At 41.5% G+C, this 16143-nt stretch overlaps 1 protein-coding gene across 1 annotated transcript; it reads left to right on the top strand.

Moving 5' to 3' along the window:
- Positions 1–3796: 3796 nt before the first annotated feature.
- LOC145029537 (putative F-box protein At1g47790) lies at positions 3797–4939 on the top strand. The gene has a single exon (XM_078978047.1). It carries the CDS (start codon positions 3797–3799, stop codon positions 4937–4939), a length of 1143 nt encoding a protein of 380 aa, XP_078834173.1.
- The last annotated feature ends 11204 nt before the right edge of the window (positions 4940–16143 follow it).

Below are 16143 nucleotides of genomic sequence, written 5' to 3'. Positions count from 1 at the left end.
ATAAGAAATTTGATAAATTGATTTATTTGCAGTTTCAGAATTGTTGATGATGACTAGATTATAACTCGTAGGAATCATGGTTATAAAAATAAATAAACTTTCGAAGTAAAAAGTCAAAATCATTAATTAAATATTTTCAATAAATTATTAACTAACATATTTATGTTTTGTTATTTATGTAGTATTATAATCATTGATGCAAATAAATATATTTATTATTTTTTAACATATATGAGACAATTTTATTTTGTAAATTTAAAAACATAACGATGTTGTATAACTAAATGTTAGATTGCTTATAAAAATGAAACGACCACAATAAAAAAAGGTTTTTGTTGGATTACGATATTTATTGGATTACCTTATGAGATGTATAATTTAAAATTGTCTAAAAAAAATTAATTATTAATATAATTAACGCCAAACATAAAAAACCAGTCCCTCATTTTCAGCCCTCAGTCTCTCCAACTTCGCATTACAACTGCATAAACTTATTATTTACGGTTATGTCACGATCGTTTTCATTTTGGTTCTCCTTCCTCCCACGATCTTCTTCATCACAATCTGAAGATCGCAACCCTCGCCCACGACACGTTTCTTCAACCCCCACAGTTCAATGCATATACCAATTGTTGAATTTACCAGTTGCTTCTCCCACGTTCCAACATCAAAACCTACAACTTCCAATTTCCATTAAACCACCCACAATCTCATGTTGGTGTACTGAAATCCTGCCTGTAACGCTTAATGATTCTACGGTAAATTCGCATATTCTTCTTCTACCCCATTCTCTTGACACGACTTCTTCCCAAAATCGAAGGCATTTTCTTGGTGATATTAGGTATGAAATAAATGCATTAAATGTGGATCGAATGCAAACACGATGGGCCAATCCACCATTGTTGTCAACCGTGACCACCAGCAAAGCACAAAAAAACCCTGCATCTTCCCACTCACTCCACAAAATTTTCACACACATTACTCTTCTAAAATCAATGGAGCTTTGGGGAGCTTTGCTCTCGCTTGGAGAGCATCAATTTATCCTTCTCTTCACTCTTCCCCTCAACCAACTTTGGTACCATCTCCCTCTATCTGGATTTTTATTTTACGTCGAAATTCATGTGTTAAGGTTAGTTTACTTTTTTCTATTTGAGGTGAGTGAATTCAGAAGAGTAAGGGTTTGATGTGTTAAAACCGACTTCAATGGCTCGTCTCAGTTTCTTCCGCTGAGGTAGTTGTATGAATTGTTAATTTCCTACGTCATTTGAACTATTAAAGAAAATATCACTCTGATATATGGAAGCTGGAGCTAGATTTTGGCTGTAAAATAGCGTTTACAAGTGTAGTTATTTTGAATTCTTAACTTCATAAGTCCCCAGCCATACAAATTGACCAATTCCTCAAGTCATATATACGATGCAAATTGCAATGCTTCACTTTTTGGTGAAATTCCAACCTAAACTATTCGTCCATAACATTCTATTACAAGATATTATTTGTAATGATGTTTGTCCAGAAGATTAATTTATCATTTTTAGTGCTATTTAGTATATTTCAAATAGAATTGAAAACTTTATTGAACTATATATGTAGTCCAACATTACAAGAGCTTTTTGTGCCATGGACATAGTATCTCATAAGTCTTTTTTATCCCTGTTGTTCTGATAAAGTGGTGTCCACTTAACTGATGCTCAAGTGCTTAATACGTATTCGATAAAATGACTACACACTTCAGCAAACAAAAGATAAAACATACTCAGGGCAAATTTGTAAAAAAGTTAGATATAAGTCATTAATAATATAGAACAATGGACAATCATTATACTCATAATCTAGTGTTGTTGGTGCTCTTTCTTTAGCCTTTACAGACTTCAAAAGGTGTTAGTGTTCCTTCTTTAAAGGCTTTAAAAGTATGTCCCTCTTTCTTTTTTTCCTTTCTAAATAGAATTCATCGACATGCTCTTTTAAGAAAAATTTTACCTTGAAAATTCGTAGCACTTATATTTCTTGAAAATTTCTCTTATCATCTTTGTTCCCAACCCTTCTCCACCGAGCTTCCCAAGAAATAGATATTATTAATAATTTTATGTTCGTATGGTCTTGAAAAAAATGATAAACTATCAGATTATGATCATTCTCCACATTTTCTTCATCTAAATTCTCCCAAACCATGTCATCTAATAGTGAACTTGAACTTTCAATATAAGTGCCTTCGGGGTTGATGTCCCACTTTTTGGGTGGACTGGATTTGTATGATTCGTGGAAACGAGATAGAAATCGAATGTTGGAGTGAATGTCAACCAATTTATCAGCTCTTTTTTCATTCATTGGTTTCTTTTCAACTTATGAATTTAGCAATACGTACTCCAATTCCTTTCCGCGGACGAGCTACTAATAGGTGGTGAAAATACCTTCTTTGCCACCAGGTCCAAATCCGGGTTTCGGCTCCATAGGTTGACCACCAATCTGGATCCGTTGTTAAAGCATCCATTTGTGTTTCCTCCATAGAGTAGATACCTTTCTTCATAAAGAATGTTATGAATTGATCTCGTAACAATTGTCCCTCCTCTTCATTTTCAGAAAATCTATTGAAGGATTCCATGACACCTTGCATAACCTCTTTGTCTAGATTTGGTGGTTTCCTTTGCATACCACCAGGTGCCATGTTTTGAAAATATTACATATCATAAAATCGTGGGTTTAATGTGAACCCCAACCAATGTAGTGGGATATTCATCTTCTCCCACCTAGTTAAAATTATTTTCTCTACTTGTGGGTAACAGGTAACATAAGTACTTTCTTGCATCATGTCTTTGATTTCACCCATCATATTATCCATTCTTTCATAAATCTCACCAACATCCACGAATATCAACAAAGGACGAGTCTAAGACCCGAGTTTCCTGAAGACATAGAAAAATGATTTTGTGAGATGTTTTTAATCTATTCTCCCAATGAACCATATGAGATGCCCTGATAAAACAAATATTCAGGGAGTTTTTTTTTTTTTTTTTTTTTTTTTTTTTTTTTTTTTTTTTTTTTGTATCTGTGTGTGTGTGAAATGGGAATATCTCCATTTTCACCATTCATTATTTCAGCAAGTATATGGTTTCCAGCACCGATCTGAAATCCAACATCATAGCCAAGTTTAGAAATGTTCATCATTTCGATAGATGCAGATAAATCAGACGAAAAGATGCATGGGGAACCAGATTTAACAATGGTCCTTTTAAGGTCGATTGAGGGTATATGATCGATAGGAATGCTGACCGCAGGTGGTGTGTTAGGACTAGCAGCAACTGAATTCTTATTTCGGGATAGGCTGCCTTAAGGAGAAAATCTTCGAGGAGAAGATCGTGCTAATTTTCTTCTCTTAACCCTCGATTTTTCAAAGTTAAATGCAGAGCGATCATCAAAGGGGTTGAGATTTAGTTTAGATAATTGCTAGATTTTAGAGATATTATTTACATATGGGCTTGTATTAAGAGCAGAGAAGAGAAACATATTAGGCGTAAAAGGGAAACTTGCTCCGGCTCATGAATATGATGGTCCCCACATGAGTTACATACATTAGGAAGCAATATTTTAAAACCGGTTTTTTAGTTGAATCGGTTCCGTGGTAGGTTCCAGGTTCGACCATTGCGACCGCTAGTAGTGGTGTGCATCTTACGTGTATCTATCGAACTACTCAATTTGCTTTTAAAATCGTCTAATAACACACAATTTCCCAAATCCCCCTTCCTCCATCCGATTGCAAAACCCTAGAATTTCATACGCAGCAGTATCCGAAATCAAAATGTCCGACGAAATTCCATTCCATATCCAAGAGCTAATCATCAAAAGGCTTCCTATTGTATCATTGCTTCAGTTCAGATCCGTCTCGAAAACATGGAAATCTTGGATCGACAGCTCTAATTTTATCGCTGCTCACAGCGTTACTGAGTCGCAGCATCTCCTTATAAGGTATGAAGATAAGGAATCTGACACTGTTGGAAAGTATCTTTCTTTCCCAGATGATGACACTTTCCCTCACCAGAGGTTTGTTCATACCCTTCCTCATGCCATTAAACTACTCAAAAATGCAAATATAGTCGGTAGTTCTTTGGGGTTATTTTGTTTCCATGGTTATAACTTGGGAATGGAGATGGTTGTTCTTTGGAATCCTTCGATTAGAAAGTCAATCACTGTTCCTATGCCTAACAAGTTTAATCTGGATCCTGAAACTAATCTTTGTTTTGGGGTTTCCCCTGTGACTACTGACCCTAAAATAGTAGAGATCACACAATTTCACAAAACTAGCTACCATTGTGAAGCTAATGTTTACACTGTGAGCTCAGGCAATTGGAGAAATCTATCTAACAATCTTCCTAGTAAACCATTTCGTATCTTTTGGCCTCAGGTTGTTGTTGATAGGTTTATTTATTGGTGTGCTTTTGACCCTATGAATGTAGATAGTGAGTTACCGAATCATAATTTTATAATGTCATTTGACATAACTAATGAGAGTTTTGGAGTGGTAGAACTCCCAGATAGTTTAAGGCGCCACTCTCCAAAACAGTTGTGTATTTCTAAGGTAAGGGAGTCTCTTGTCCTGCTTGAATATGATAGCTATCACAAACGTGCTTGTAGTGTATGGATGATAGAGAATGCTGTTGAGAAATCATTTACAAAGAGATTTACTGTTGAGGCACCACATTATTGGTCAATGTCAATAACAACACTTGGATTTAGGAAGAAGGGTAAACCTATAGTGGAAGTGGAAAATGCTCATATGTGTTATGAACAGGGTGCACTTATGGTGTATGAGCCCAACATTGAATGCTTCAAATATCTTGGGATGTATGGAAAACCTGGAACATTCTTTGTGCATTCCTACATAGAAACACTAGTTTTGATAGGTCAATCTGATCGCAATATTAAGGTTGAAGATGATGTCTAGCATATAACAAATGACCTTTGGAGTGGACAATTAAGTAACATATCTGCCAGATTAGATGAAGTTGATAAAAAGGTATATGTATTTTTTATTAGAAGTTAATATAATATTGTAAACAATATGCGTAAAATTTTTGTTGGGAGTTGATTAATATGTTTAGTAAACTCAACAGGTTGGCCTAATGGGCAAGGTTTGTGACATGAAATTTTGTTGTTTATGCTGTTCTTGCATTTTTAACTCCACTTTCATCTGATTAATCAATTCTTGATGTTCAAGCAAAAAATTTACCTCATTTTCTTCCCAGTCCAATTCCCATTTTTTTTACTTTACCTTCTTCCTCAAGTTTGATTTTGTTTACAAGCTCATTCACTTATTCCTTATTTTCGATACACTAATCGGTTTGTTATTCCATTGGAATCAATATTTTGTTGTTCGTTTTCACGGTCTTGGAGAATGAGTTCAAATAGTCATCATCAATAATCCTTTTCGACCCTCTTTGCCGTAAGCATTTCAACATCCTTTGAATTCTTTATAATATGGTTAACGTTTTGAAAATAATAACAGTTATGATTACAAAATAATACATAAACAATTTGATAAATTGATTTATTTGCAGTTTCAGAATTGTTGATGATGACTAGATTATAACCCGTGAGAATCATGGTTATAAAAATAAATAAATTTTTGAATTAATAAATCATAATCGTTAATTAAATATTTTCAATAAATTATTAACTAAAATATTTATGCTTTGTTATTTATGTAGTATTATAATCGTTGATGCAAATAAATATATTCGTTATTTTTTAACATATATGAGACAATTTTAGTTTGTAAATTAAAAAATATAATGATATTCTATAACTAAATGTTAAATTGCTTATAAAATTAAAATGACCACAATAAAAGAAGGTTTTTATTCGATTACCTTATTTATTGGATTACCTTATCAGATGTATAATTTAAAATTGTCAAAAAAAAATAATTATTAATATAATTAACGCCAGGCATCAAAAACCACTCCCTCATTTTCAAACCTCGGGTCTCTCCAACTTCATATTACAGCCGCATAAACTCACTATTTACGGTTATATGACGATCATTTTCAATTGTTTTCATTCTGGTTCTCCTTCCTCCCACGATCTCCTTCATCACGATCTGAAGATCGCAGCCCTCGCCCACGACACCCTCTATATCCTTTTCAACTTCTCCTCACGTTTCTTCAACCCCGGTGGTTCAATGCATATACCAATTGTTGAATTTACCAGTTGCTTCTCCCACATTGCAACATCAAAACCTACAACTTCCGAATTCCATTAAACCACCCACAATCTCATGTCGGTGTACTGAAATCCTCCCTATAACGCTTAACGGTTCTAGCGTAAATTCGCATATTCTTCTTCTACTCCATTCTCTTGACACAACTTCTTCCCAAAATTAAAGGCATTTGCTTAGTGATATCAGGTATGAAATAAATGCATTTAATGTGGATCGAATACAAACACGATGGGCCAATCCACCATTGTTGTCAATCGTGACCACCAGCTCCAGCAGCACAAAAAACCCTGCATCTTCCCACTCACTCCACAAAATTTTCACACACATTACTTTTCTAAAATCAATGGAGCTTTGGGGAGCTTTTCTCTGGCTTGGAGAACCTCAATTTATCCTTCTCTTCACTCTTCCCCTCAACCAACTTTGGTACCATCTCCCTGTATCTTGATTTTTATTTTTCGTCGAAATTCATGTGTTAAGGTTAGTTTACTTTTTTCAATTTGAGGTGAGTGAATTCAGAAGAGTAAGGGTTTGGTGTGTTAAAACCGACATCAATGGCTCGTCTCAGTTTCTTCCGTTGAAGTAGTTGTATGAATTGTTAATTCCCTATGTTGTTTGAACAATTAAAGAAAATATCATTCTAATATTTGGAAGTTGGAGCTAGATTTTGGCTGTAAAATAGCGTTTACAAGTGTAGTTATTTTGAATTCTTAACTTCATATGTCCCTAGCCAGACAAATTGAACAATTCCTGAAGTTATATATACGATGCAAATTGCAATGCTTAACTTTTTGGTGAAATTCCAACCTAAATTATTCGTCCATAACCATCTATTACAACATGTTATTCGTAATGATGTTTGTCCACAAGATTATTTTGTCATTTTTAGTGCTATTTAGTATATTTCACATAGAATTGAAAACTATATTGAACTATATATGTAGTCCAACATTACAAGAGCTTTTTATGCCATGGACATTGTATCTCATAAGTCTATTTTATCCCTATTGTTCTTACAAAGTGGCGTCCACTTAAATGATGATCAAGTGCTTAATAAGTATTTCAGAAAATGACTACACACTTTAGCAAACAAAAGGAAAACATACGCTGGGAAAATTTGTAAAAAAAGCTAGACATAAGTCATTAATTGTATAGAACAATGGAGAATCATTCGGATACTCGTAATCTAGTGTTATTGGTGCTCTTTCTTTAGTCTTTGCATACTTCAAAAGGTGTTAGTGTTCCTTCTTTAATGTCCTTAAAAGTATGTCCCTTTTCTTTTTTTCCTTTCTAATGTAACACCCGTAAAATTTTAGCAATTTTTTAACATTTTTAAAACACTTAATTACCATTGAACATTACACCGTTTGTTTTCAATATAAAAATTATCAGAGTATCCCAGTATCAAATCATAAAATCATAACAGCAGGAGGAGCGGTATGATCATGCCTCTGCCTTCCCACGATCACCAGAAGTACCTGAAAGAATCATTTGAAACTGTAAGCCCGAAAGCTTAGTGAGCTACCCCCAATTACCAACCACAACAATATCATAACCATATCATATAAAAAACATAGAACAACCATGAATCTCGAGTCTAGAGTACGACTGGTCCGCCCTCATCGGAACTTCAGTCCACCTGGTCCACCCTCTGAGTCTACAGTCTGACTGTACCGCCCACTTCGAGCCTTCATTCTATCTGACCCACTCTCTGTGCCTCGTCACATCTGGACCAACCTCTCGGGGCCTTTAGCCAATCCGGACTGCTCGTTGGGCCTTCGGCCTGACTATGTGCCCTCCCGGGTCTGCAGTCCATCCGGTCCTCCTTAGGTAAGTTGGCCTACAACACAAGGTAGGACCTGCCTCAACCCAACCCCCATACCAACAACTTCTGCACTTAAACAGATAATCACATAACAATCCATAAATAACTAAATCGATCCAACAGATCATATAGCATAACAACATCCTAACCAGGATACCGACCTAACTAGGTCACTAACACAACATCATCCTATATACCAGGATAAAGACCTAACCAGGTCACTAACATCTGACCATCCTAACTACCGGGGCACATATCTAATAGGTCAAAAGCATATCAAACAAATACCAGTACACAATCCGAGAAAGGGCCGGCCTTGGTGCCTTAGACCTTGTTGATAAAGTGAGGATAACTCACCTTGAAATGTGGAACCGTAGCGATAATATCAAACCACCGAGTCACAGCCCCGAACTCCACCACCTGTAACTACCATAGGACCAAATCCATAAATTCCCAGATTACCCAAATACCCTTAGGAGACAAACTGGTCAAATCTTTGTCAAAGTCAAAGTCAACTATCAAGGTCAACAGTCCATGTTGACCTCAACTCGTCGAGTACCTTCAATTACTCGCCGTGTAACACCCTGGATTCCAAGGTACTATTTTTATTCTTTTATTTTTGGGGGATGTCAGGAGACTCGGCGAGTTAGAGTCTAAACTCACCGAGTAGGATCGCAGTTTTTGCACGCGGGTTCGCGTCTAGAATTTGTGAGTCCCAAAGAGGAGTCAACGAGTCCACGCTGGTTAATGAAACCCTAATTTCCAGGGTTTGAGACCTATTTAAAGGGGCTTATGGCCATCATTTGTGGCCACCAACACCAGAGAGAAACCCTAAAGAGATCTTGAGCGTTTTAGGAGAGAGAGGAGGTCATTGTTAACCTTTGAAGCATTGTTTGGCAAGGAAAAGGAGATTCTAGCTAAGAGGAGGCAAGGGAGGCGGACATCCTTCGAATTTGGAGCACAGAGCATCACTTTGGAGGTATATTTTGGCTCCCTTTTCTGATGTTATGATGAACATGGGGGTTTAGGGTTTCTTGACCCCTTTGTTGGTTAGATTTGAAGTCCATTTCGTCCCTATTTGTGATGAGGCTTGTAATGGGATCCATAGAGGTCCAGAGAAGCTTTATTCCTTACTTTATGAGGATTCAAGGGAGTTTTGACCAAGGGTTATGAGATATGGGGCTAAAACATCTTATAGGAGCAAATAGATGTTGTTTGAGCATCAAGGTTTGGACTTTACGTGATTATCATGCTTGCGGAGGCCAGATCTATGATTGTATGGAACAGATCTGACCTCAGAAGTGAGTTTGAGTTTATGCATGACATGAACTCGCCGAGTCTGAAGAACAGACTCAGCGAGTAGTATGAAGTTTGCCCGTAATCACTCAGTGAGTGGTCCTGCCGAGTTGAGGGAGTGACTCAGTGAGTCAGGGTGAGTCGGGGGGACTGAGTCAAGCCGAAACTCGCTGAGTTGTTCTTGAGACTCGACGAGTTGAGTCGTGGTGGCCCCGCGATTCATGCCAGGTGGAACTCGTCGAGTCAGAGAAGTACTCGACGTGTCGAGAGAGGATCCAAGAGAGTCAGTGCACACGTATAGACTCGTCGAGTCGCCATAGTGCACTCGCCGAGTCCGGTCAAAGTTGACCGTTGACCATGTTGACCTTTAGGGTTGAGTACAGTTGTATTTATGAGTATATTACTTTGTGTGATTAGGCGGAGGCTAGATCACGTTTATTCCGAAACAGACAATTACCGAGACATCGAGGTGAGTCTTCTCACTATACTTACATAGAGTGGTATACTGGGTAGACCGGAGGGTCTTATGTGTTATGTATGAGATTATGTGCTATGTGTTATGTGTATGTTGTTATAGACCGGACCGAAGGGTCCAACGATACAGACTGGGCCGGAGTGCCCAACGAGCTATGACCGGACCAGAGGGTCCAATGAGCTACGGGACTGGAGGGTCCCGCTCAGACATATCGACCGGAGGGTCGTATTATAGCCTTGAGTGGTGTATGTGTTGTATGCGGTATATTTGGGGAACTCACTAAGCATTTATGCATACAGTTGTTGTGTGATGTGTTTCAGGTACCAGTGATGAGCGTCGGAAGGCGCCGACATGATTCGTACACACTTGAGGAGTTTATGTTTTTGGATACTAGGGAAATGTGTTGTGATAAATACATTTGAAACAATATGTTGATGTTATTTTGTGAAAAATGATGGTTTGAATAAATACATTCGGGCGTATCTGAACTCAAACTGAGGAATTGAGGAGAATTTTTATAATAAAATAAAATTTTTGAAAAAAAAATAACAGAGTTTTGAGACAAACAGAGCAGAGCCGTGTGTACGATTAGCCAGCACCCGAACGATGAATTCCCCAAAAGTACCCTTACTCTATGTGTTATGAGATATGTTATATTATGCATGCTAGAGTAGGGTAAGTATACATATTTGGACTAGAGTGGCCTGATTTGTGATGCCTTAGTCTATGGGTTTTCTGTTGCTGAGATGCTTTGAGGGCCAGTGATAGCAGTTAGGAGCTCATGAGAATAGAGTACTTGTAATCCAAGATTCAAGGAGGAGGACTTGAAGTGAATGTTGGTGCGGTGTGGTCAGTAGAATTGGGCCCGTACTACTGAAGACACCGGATCAGTGGGCATTTCAAGTAAGAATCTTTTGGACGACGGAGGACAAGTAGGGTTGTGTCATCGAGTATGAGCATGTTCGATCGAATCTCTGATAATTTTTTTTGTATTTCAGAGACATCATGGTTGGGACTCGACACACATCTGAGACCAGTGGTGTCAGCGACGAGGAGATTCGTCGGATGATTCATGAAGAGGTGGCTGCTGCCATCCGGGTTGAGATCCTTGAGATGTTTGGAGACATCAAGACCACATTGATCGAGACTTTTGATGAGCGGTACGCCGCGTTGATTGGGGCTGCTGCAGCTGCAGCTACTGCTGCTGTTGTTGCTGCTAGACCTCAGGGAGGTGGCTCGTTGTTGTTCCGGGAGTTCAGCAACATGAAGCCACCAAAGTATGACGGGACGCAGGACCAGATTGCCGCTATGAGGTGGATCTCTGACATCGAGGGATGTTTCTATATGTGCTCTTGTCCAGAGCACTTGAGGGTTTGGTTTGCCTTGAACCAGCTCCGCCTGGGAGTGAAGGATTGGTGGAAGTTTGTGACGGCGAACTTTACTTTGGCTGAGATTCTGAGGTGACCTGGTAGAGGTTCACCGGTATGTTCCGAGAGGAGTATGTTCCCCCGATAGAGAAGGAACGGTTGATCCATGAGTTCTTGACCCTCAAGCAGGGTACTGATTCAGTGATAGTCATCACCAGGAAGTTCCATGAGAGGGCGATGTCTTGCCCTGAGCAGGTGTCGACTGAGCAGGCTCATATGAGCCGTTATCTGAGTGTTCTGAGGAGAGATATACAGGAGTTCGTGGCGAACTCGACTTACCGGACATTTTCTGAGCTCCAGGCAAATGCCCGGAAGAGGTAGATCGAGCTGGAGACTTAAGCCAGGGAGGAGGTCGAGTCTCAGAGGATGGATCGGCGGCCGACCCAGTCTCAGCCGGCAGCCAAGCGGGCTAGACCCGCTAATTCGAGATCTGGGGGCGCGAAGGGCCACACTTGTGGGAAGTGCGGTAAGAGTCATGAGGGGTCGTGCAGGACTGGAGTATGTTACTAGTGTGGGAAGCAGGGGCATATCGCGAGGGAATGCCCCAAGGGATTCTCGGTTTGCTTTCATTGCAACCAGACCGGCCATCGGAAGGCCGAGTGCCCGCAGTTTCTTCAGGGATCAGCACAGGGATCTGCGCCTGCTGCTAGGGTTTCCGAGACTCGGCCGGTGAAGGCCGAGGCCCCGAGGGCTCGTGGGAGAGCGTTTCAGTTGACCGCGGAGGAGGTCCGCGCAGCGCCTGATGTTGTGGCTGGTATGTATTTTCTTTTCATCTTTTATTTGAGTTGAGATTTTATGCTTATATGATCATATGCGTAGGTACTTTTCTTGTGAATTCATTACCTGCATTGGTGTTATTTGACTCGGTTGTGAGTCGGTCGTTTGTTTCCATAGCATTTAGTCAGCATATTAGTACCCGTCGAGAGGCATTGGATCGGCCTCTGCGAGTTTCTATAGCTGATGATCGAGATGTGTATGCTTCGGATGTGATTAGAGGATGTGTCCTTGAGATCTTCGGTGTGGAGTTTCCAATAGATCTGGTCTCGATCGCGATGGGGGACGTGTGTGTGATAGTGGGTATGGATTGGCTGAGTTGTTATGGAGCTGTGATAGACTGCAAGCATCAATTGGTGTCGATTCGAGATCCTAGTGGGGGAGCTCTTTCTGTGTACGGCGAGGGTACGCTTTCGGGGTCAGCATTTTGTTCGGCCGCCAGAGCGAGACAGAGTCTACAGTAGGGCTATAGGGGTTTTGTGGCATATGTGATGGATGTGAGGGTTGATATTGAGAGACCGAAGTCAATTGATGAGGTTCCGATAGTGCGTGAGTTTCCGGATGTGTTTCCAGAGGACTTGTCGGGTGTGCCTTCGGAGAGGCAGGTAGAGTTTGGTATTGAGTTGGTTCCAGGAGCTGCGCCTATCGCTAAGGCGCCGTATCGCCTTGCACCTACGGAGATGCAGGAGTTGTCATCGCAGCTTCAAGAACTGTTAGGGAAGGGATTTATCAGGCCGAGTGGTTCGCCTTGGGGAGCGCCTATCCTTTTTGTCAAGAAGAAGGATGGCTCGCTACGGATGTGCATCGATTATCGTGAGCTGAATAAGCTAATGGTCAAGAACCGTTACTCGTTGCCAAGGATCGATGATTTGTTTGATCAGTTGCAGGGAGCATCTTGGTTCTCCAAGATCGATTTGAGGTCTGGGTATCATCAGGTGAGGGTGCGGGAGGAGGACGTACATAAGACGGCCTTCCAATCTCGTTATGGGCATTACGAATTCGTGGTGATGCCTTTCAGACTCACCAATGCACTAGCGGTGTTCATGGAACTCATGAACAGGGTGTGCAGACCAATGTTGGATCGCTCGGTGATCGTGTTCATCGACGACATTTTGGTGTATTCAAGATCCAGAGAGCAGCATGAGGAGCATTTGAAGGAGATCCTCGGAGTTATGAGATCGGAGAGGCTTTATGCCAAGTTCTCCAAATGTGAGTTCTAGTTACAAGAGGTCCGGTTTTTGGGGTACCTCGTTAACCAGAAGGGGATTTTAGTCGACCCGACCAAGATTGAGGCGGTTATGAGGTGGGAGGTGCCGAGATCACCCACCGAGATCAAGAGTTTTCTCGGATTGGCTGGCTATTATTAGAGATTTATTAAGGATTTCTCCAAGATCGTTGTGCCCCTCACCAAGTTCACCCGGAAGGGTGTTGCGTTTTCTTGGGGTCCGGAGCAGCAGACCTCGTTCGTGACACTTCGCAGGAAGTTATGTGAAGCCCCAGTGTTAGCCCTTCCGGAAGGGATGGAGGATTTTCTAGTTTATTGTGACGCATCGATATCCAGATTGGGAGCGGTGCTTATGCAGAGGGGGTATGTGATAGCATATGCATCGAAGCAGCTTAAGCCTCATGAGTCGAGATATCCCACTCATGATTTGGAGCTGGGAGCGGTAGTGTTCGCTCTCAAGATCTGGCGACACTACATGTACGGGGTTCGATGTACGGTATACACGGACCACAATATCTTGAAGTATTTGATGGATCAGCCCAACCTAAATATGCATCAGAGGAGGTGGTTGGACGTGGTCAAGGATTATGATTATGAGATCTTGTACCACTCAGGCAAGGCTAATGTTGTAGCCGATGCACTGAGCCGAAGGGCAGAGAGTGCCCCATTGCGAGATGTATGTTTGAGATTGATGCTGATGACCCCGGTTTTGGATGCTATTCGAGGGGCCCAGACTGAGGCTGTACAGCCTGAGAGCCAGAAGAGGGAACGATTTGTCGGGCTGGTATCGGAGTTCGTTACCGATAGTCGGGGGCTTATGACATTTCAGGGTCGGATTTCGGTACTGTTCGTGGGCGGGATGCGTACCATTTTGATGTAGGAGGCTCATCGATCGAAATTATCGATCCATCCCGAGGCCACTAAGATATTTTTGGACCTGAAAAAGGATTATTGGTGGCCCTGTATGAAAAGGGATGTCGCATGGTTTGTAGAGAGATGCTTGACCTGTCGCCGGGTTAAGGCAAGCATCAGCGTCCGCATGGTAAGTTGTGGCCTTTAAAGATTCCCGAGTGGAAATGGGAACAGATTACCATGGATTTCATCACCAAATTTCCAAGAACCATGAGGGTTGTCGATGCAGTTTGGGTGATTGTGGATAGGTTGAGAAAGAGTGCTCAGTTCCTGGCCATCAGTGAGAGCTCTTCCGCGGAGAAGTTGGCAGAGATGTACCTGAGAGAGGTAGTATCGCGGCATGGAGTGCCGATTTCGATTGTTTCAGATCGAGATGTATGTTTCACATCAAGATTTTGGAAGAAGTTTAATGAGGAATTAGGTACGAAACTGCATTTTAGTACAGTGTACCACCCCCAGACCGACGGGCAGAGTGAGCGTACGATTCAGACGCTCGAGGACATGCTCCGAGCATGTGTGTTGGATTTCGGCGGAAGCTGGGAGACGTATTTGCCCTTGGAAGAGTTCTCTTACAACAACAACCATCATTCGAGCATTGGCATGCCGCCCTTTGAGCTGTTGTATGGGAGGAGGTGTCGTACCCCTATCTGCTGGGGAGAAGTAGGGCAGCGCGTGATGGGTAGTACCGAGATCGTGCTTCAAACGACAGAGCAGATCCAGCAGGTCAGACAAAGGTTGTTGACCACTCAGAGTCGTCAAAAGAGTTATCCGGTCTGACACCGGTCCAAGCATGAGTTTCAGGTCGGCGACTTTGTGCTTCTGAAGGTCTCTCCTTGGAAAGGAGTGATTCGATTCAGGAAGAGGGGCAAGTTGGGGCCCCGATATATTGGTCCTTTCAGAGTGGTCGCGAGGGTAGGCAGGGTAGCCTATCGTTTGGAGTTGCTAGCGGAGTTGGGTCAGATTCACGACACTTTCCACGTGTCTCAGTTGCGAAAGTGCGTAGCTGACGAGTCGGCAGTAGTGCCACTAGAGGATATTCAGGTGGATGCGGGCCTGAATTATGCTGAGAGACCAGTGGCGATCAGAGATTGGAAGATCAAGGTCCTGAGGAATAAAGAGGTGCCACTGATGCAGGTCCAGTGGCAGCATCGGAAAGGGTCGGAGTTAACTTGGGAGCCGAAGCGTGAGATGCGTGAGCAGCATCCGGAGTTATTTGCAGAGTGAGACTTCGAGGGCGAAGTCTGATTCTAGTGGGGGAGAATTGTAACACCCCGGATTCCTAGGTACTATTTTTATTCCTTTATTTTTGGGGGATGTGAGGAGACTCGGCGAGTTGGAGTCTAAACTCGCCGAGTAGGATCGCGGTTTTTGCATGCCGGTTCGCGTCTGGACTCGGAGAGTCCAAAAGTGGACTCGGCGAGTCCACGCTGTTTAATGAAACCCTAATTTCCAGGATTTGAGACCTATTTAAAGGGGCTTATGGCCGTCATTTCCGACCACCAACCCCAGAGAGAAACCCTAAAGAGATCTTCAACGTTTTGGGAGAGAGAGGAGGCCATTGTTAACCTTTGAAGCATTGTTTGGCAAGGCAAAGGAGATTCTAGCTAAGAGGAGGCAAGGGAGGTGGACATCCTTCGAATTTGGAGAACAGAGCATCACTTTGGAGGTATATTTTGGCTACCTTTTTTGTTGTTATGATGAGCATGGGGGTTTAGGGTTTCTTGACCCCTTTGTTGGTTAGATTTGAAGTCCATTTCGTCCCTATTTGTGATGAGGCTTGTAATGGGATCCATAGAGGTCCAGAGAAGCTTTATTCCTTACTTTATGAGGATTCAAGGGAGTTTTGACCAAGGGTTATGAGATATGGGGCTAAAACATCTTATAGGAGCAAATAGATGTTCTTTGAGCATCAAGGTTTGGACTTTACGTGATTATCATGCTTGGGGAGGCCAGATCTATGATTGTATGGAACAGATCTGACCTCAGAAGTGAGTTTGA

Source organism: Lactuca saligna, chromosome 2 (assembly GCF_052625555.1).
Source record: "Lactuca saligna cultivar CGN05327 chromosome 2, ASM5262555v1, whole genome shotgun sequence".
Classification (NCBI taxonomy): domain Eukaryota; kingdom Viridiplantae; phylum Streptophyta; class Magnoliopsida; order Asterales; family Asteraceae; genus Lactuca; species Lactuca saligna.
Note: the sequence above shows the minus strand (reverse complement) of the source record. Positions and strands in the feature narration are given on the sequence as shown.

Excerpts from the sequence above, each read along its gene's own strand:
- LOC145029537 (XM_078978047.1), top strand. The coding sequence starts at position 3,797 with ATGTCCGACGAAATTCCATTCCATATCCAAGAGCTAATCATCAAAAGG.